Source organism: Silene latifolia, chromosome 11 (genome assembly GCF_048544455.1).
Source record: "Silene latifolia isolate original U9 population chromosome 11, ASM4854445v1, whole genome shotgun sequence".
Taxonomy (NCBI): Eukaryota; Viridiplantae; Streptophyta; class Magnoliopsida; order Caryophyllales; family Caryophyllaceae; genus Silene; species Silene latifolia.
In genome coordinates, this window is record NC_133536.1 from 150249306 (window position 1) to 150254277 (window position 4972).

The following is a 4972-nucleotide window of genomic DNA, read 5'->3' on the forward strand; positions in this document are numbered from 1 at the left end:
ATTACCCTTAACCAAGGTTGCCGCTATGCGATATCCACTTGTACAACCCTTCCCCCTCTCCCCTCCCCCCGCACACACACCAGTCACATAAAATTCCCTATTTGATTTGACCCGTAACAAAATGAGTGACCGGTTCACCTCTAGTTATACAGGGTGTATCTAGTCTTTCTACCTAATTTTTTGGACCTAAGTGTCTATTATTCGAAGCACAAATTCTCATTGAAGACATGACATATCCGTCACAAGCTTGTGACGGATACCACTATACCTCACAATGTACCCACTTTTTCTCTCTCTGCAATACTATTCATGTGGTCCCCTTTCTCCACTAACCCATTTTATTACCATTTTATCTCACAAAATATCCGCCACAAATGGTAACCCGTCACAAGGGAGACCAATTGTATTCGAAGACATATTCATGATGCTAAGTGAGAAACAAAGCAACATTATTTGCCTCTCGAATTCAACAATGTACTTAAAAATCTTGATCACTTTTCTACTCAATCCTCTATATTTTTACAATTATTAGACAAATGCGCCTCATAAATTAGGCATATGGACGTGTAAATTCCAATCAACCCGGCCTCTATAAGACTATGATATGTTTGTATAAAAAGTATGTTCAGCTTCCCCACTAACCGTGTCATTAAAAATAAAAATGGCAGTAGAGAGGACGAGAGTGGAGACAGGTTTTGCAGTCATGATCTACCTTGACCGTATTGGTCAAATGTGTTAGTTTGTGGGGGTGTGAATAAGGTAGTTGATGAAGTTGTGGCGGTCGAGAAAGGGAATCCTGATGATGCTGCGGTTGACAATAGTTGGACTTGGCTTGGAGTACCACCTTGACCATGACCTTGACCTTGGCCTTGGTTTTGCATGTACCATGCCCAGTTTGATAGTCTTGCTGAGGGTATGGCTTCTACTTTCTGCTCATTCAATTTTTCCTGTGATGTACAATGCAATGTCTACTAACCATCAATGTTGGAGAAAGTAATCATTTATAATCATGTTTGAATCATTCGTTATTCGTTAATCAGCTGCTACTACTTAACCAATTGGTTTCAAGATACAAACCTCACGTAACCAGTGATCAGTCTAGCACACAGCTTCCGTGTGTCTATTACGAGTAACTAAACTCCGTCTCAATGCATACACAGCTAATTGATAATCTTACAAAAACATGCATGTTTTAGTACTCGTATTTCATTATAAAGTGAAAAGGATAGCAGCCACATTCTAAACGATTCATCTAAACTATATGCTCTCTGACGGATTACCAATAATGTAGGCAAACAAAAACTGTATATGGGGAAAGAGCAATTATTTGTACCTCATAATTTTCAGGTCGACCTTGTGCAAATCCTGACCACATAGTACTAGACTGTCTAGATGCCATTGGCTGACCATAGAGAGGCAGTGCACCAGATGGATAGTAAGTAGATGCCCCATTCTGTCAATATATTAAGTACAGTACATTATTTCATTTTTGAGTGGATATTTGACTGGATGGTACATATTATGAATTTCTGAAAAATCGAATCCAAAACTTGAAAAACAATGATTCTTACAATTGGCCTTTTCCCATTGGCAAGTTGAATAGGGGATTGATGGGTTTGGGATACGCCTATTATCCCCATATTCTTGCTTGCATTTGGACCATCTATGGTGATAGAAATTCCTAGATTCAGATCAAGGTTATGCCCGTCGCCTGCCAAAAGACAACATGCCCAACAATCAACAACAGAAACCCGGTTCCTTGTGGATTCCTCACTTAATGTTTGGGTTAATAGGTTAGTCTCACAACTACATCCGTTTCATGTAACCATTTGTTAGGAAGTAAAATACCTTGATTATTTGGTTGCTTGGATATGTGACCGTCGTAGGTGCTAGGCTCGAAATTGGTGACTGCGTCTCTCCCATTGCATTCTACGGCAGCCTTATCATAAGCCCTGCAACCACCCATAGCACATGAATAAAACAAGAGGACACACAACTAGAATCTGGTGTATATGAGACTGAAATTATGCTCATAAAGGGACCTTGCGGCTTCTACTTCGCTGTCGAATAAGCCAAGGTACATATACCTGCAACCAAGCATAACCGCCCCACGGATGAACAATGGGTTCCTCAATTATCCTCCTCTATAGCTATCTTAACAACCCAATTCGATAACAACTACTGCAGTTTTGATTAGTCACCTATTAATTAGTTCAATGGAGTAATGAACATAAGTTCGGTACTCATGGCCAGAGTTGTAAACTCATTGGCAAGAAAACTGCAACGTAGCTCGAGACTTGCTTTTAGATCAATGTAGGCAGGCATATATCTAACACTTTATCAATCACCAACATCTGAATTGACACCAAGTCCAAAAATGTGGCCGAAAAAGACTAACTAACAAAGCAAGATTATTAACTTGACTGAATAAGGAACGTGTATGCTAGGTAATTACGAAAGTTATGTATGGGTAAGAGTATAAGCATTACTTCTTCCCAAGAAATTGGCCCATCCGAGCCTCCCACCGGCCACACTTATGAAGCGTAACACCTCTATACCTTGAACTCCCTCGAGAGAACCCGGTGCTCTGGCGACGAAGGATTTGAACAAATTCTTCCTTGCTTAAGTTCATCGTCTGCTATCAAATGAATAACAACCAGATCTAATCTCAGTACGTAAATTTGTTGGACAAAACCGAGATCATCATAATGAGTACAGTGGCTTTAATAAAAGAGAGTGCCGGCCGTGAAGATTCCTTTTTACCTGCTTCATATCTTCATCATAGTCAGTAATGTTGAAATTAATATCAGCATCCACCCCACGGAATTTAATTGCAGCTCTATCATACGCTCTGAAATTCAGGAAGAAACAGTAAAAATCATCATAAATCAGTAAATCACCCAAGTAAATTCTGATATGAAATTAATGAACAAAGGGGTAAATTTATTACCTAGCAGCTGCATGAGCAGTGTCAAAGCCCCCTGAAATTCCGTACAATACCCAGAAAAATTAACAACATTTTTTTAATAATTTTAAATAACCATTTTAAGAATAATAATGATTATACTTACCCAAATAAACTTGTTTCCCACAATCCCTGCTCGTACAAACAAAATTGGGATGCGACCAAAAAACAATCAACAAAATGTCAGATTACTAATTATAGAAACACACAAAATAAATTAAAAGCTCCAAATTGAGAAAAAAAAAAAAATAGTCCTTCGGTCCTGCTCAATTGTTTAGTTTTGAATGTCTCGGTCAATTCTTTACCAATCTTTTAGGAGATTTACCTTTTTCCGTTCCTTTCATTTTATTAATTATTTTTTTTATGAGAAATATTTTAGGTATAGGTAAATAAATAATTGAAACGAAACTAGTAAAAATTAACGATGAAATTAACGCAAGTGATGGATGTACCAAATATGAGACTCCCATCTGCCAGTCCTCCGGTAAAACGTGACACCCCTATATTGGGAACTCCTTGACCTTGGTCCTCTCCTGCTCTTCCTTGCCTGCTGTTTATTAACACTTCCCCCCGGTTCCGGACCCACACTTGATACCAAACCCGGACCTGAACCTAAACCTGAACCAGAAGCCGAGAGATTAAGCCATTGGTTATAGTTAGAGCTTTGGGAGGAGGATCCGAGCCTGAGAATCTGAAGCTCCTTCTCTCCAACACCGCCTCCGTCGTATCCGCCGGCAGCGGTGTCATTGACCGTCATCGGGAAGAGCTGTTTGGTGATGAATGGAGAATGATCAGGTACGGGTTTTGACACAAAAAAGTCGTAAACCGCAGCTGCGGAGATAGGAGAATCATCGGCGTTGACTACAGAGGATGCTGAAGAAGTGCCGGAGAGCTCAGTGTTTGTTGCTGAATCTTCTTTATTAATGGATGTTTCCCTTTCTTTCTCAATATTATTTGGTAGAACATCGATATTAAGATCAACCAACATCTTTAATGGAGTAATATTATTATTATTAATATTATTTGCTTAAGTTTGAAGAAAAGGATGAGTAAATGATGAAATACCCAGAAATTTGAAAACCAAATTTGTTTAACGTTTGACTGATTAAATATGAGACAAAAAAAATGAAATTATTTAAGAAAATGAGAGATGGGATTTTATGGGTAGTTGCGTTTTTAGATGAAAAACAGAGTTGAAGTTAATTATATAAGGGGTCGTTAAGCAGTAAGATACCATAAGAGACGAAGAAACGGCTTAGAGAGAGAAATAAGAGAGAGGGAGAGCGAGGAGAAATGAGATGCTGTGTGTTTGGTCAAGTACATGTTTGGTCAAGTACAGTTGTACTATGTGCTACAAGTAGCTATGGAGATCCTAAGATTTGTAAAAGCTAACCCAAATTAAACCAGGAAAAATAAATAAAAAGACAAAATAAAACATAAATTTAATGTGGGTCCGAAATACTCCCTCCGATCCAGACAACCGGTAACATAAGGTTAAGATTAGGTGAAAAAGTGAGGGTTAAAGTTTAAAGCTTTGAATTAGGCCACAAGAATAATATATTGTGTAATTAAACATTGAATGTGTGGGTGGGTGTACTATTTGATGGTAAACATGTGGAGTAAATAAGTAGTAGGTATAAGGGTAACTTAGTCATTTTTTGGCATATGTTACCATTGGTGTGGATCATCCGTTTTAGGTAAGTGTTACCATTTGTCTGGATCCGAGCGAGGTACTAGTTTATCTTTGTCACATCATTTTTTTAAACTACCGTAATTTCAAGCTAAAATTTAAAGGTGAATCCAATTTACTACTTGTTTGATGAGACTCACCTAACACACTCTTCTATTTATTTATTTAACTCGTAATTATTAAATATAAAATTAAAACATTATAAATGGCACCACTATTTTTCTATTGGTTATGATCTTCTTGTGGTTCATTTAAGCAACTAGCTCTATGGAGCTACTAGCTCAAAATTATTTGAGCAAAGCTAATCTATATGGACA

At 37.9% G+C, this 4972-nt stretch overlaps 1 protein-coding gene across 6 annotated transcripts; it reads right to left on the reverse strand.

The window, feature by feature from the left end:
- Positions 1–217: 217 nt before the first annotated feature.
- Positions 218–4304, reverse strand: LOC141611966 (APETALA2-like protein 3). 6 transcript variants are annotated; one of them, XM_074430640.1, is made up of 10 exons: positions 3418–4304; positions 3072–3097; positions 2951–2981; positions 2764–2851; positions 2490–2638; positions 2043–2087; positions 1849–1952; positions 1572–1711; positions 1334–1453; positions 223–947 (listed from the first exon to the last, which is right to left on the reverse strand). In XM_074430640.1, the coding sequence occupies exons 1-10, from the start codon at positions 3951–3953 to the stop codon at positions 702–704; spliced, it is 1485 nt and encodes a 494-aa protein (XP_074286741.1). In that variant the 5' UTR covers positions 3954–4304; the 3' UTR covers positions 223–701. The 6 variants fall into 6 exon arrangements, with proteins under 6 accessions (XP_074286740.1, XP_074286741.1, XP_074286735.1 ...); XM_074430639.1 differs by lacking the exon at positions 2043–2087 and having other exon boundaries at positions 218–968; positions 2559–2638; XM_074430634.1 differs by lacking the exon at positions 2043–2087 and having other exon boundaries at positions 233–968.
- Positions 4305–4972: the final 668 nt, after the last annotated feature.

Coding starts and splice junctions, on each gene's coding strand:
- LOC141611966 (XM_074430640.1), bottom strand. CDS start 3,953: ATGTTGGTTGATCTTAATATCGATGTTCTACCAAATAATATTGAGAAA. Junction 2,982..3,071: donor TGGGAAACAAGTTTATTTGG/GTAAGTATAATC, acceptor ACGGAATTTCAG/GGGGCTTTGACACTGCTCAT. Junction 2,088..2,489: donor GGCCAATTTCTTGGGAAGAA/GTAATGCTTATA, acceptor GCTTGGTTGCAG/GTATATGTACCTTGGCTTAT.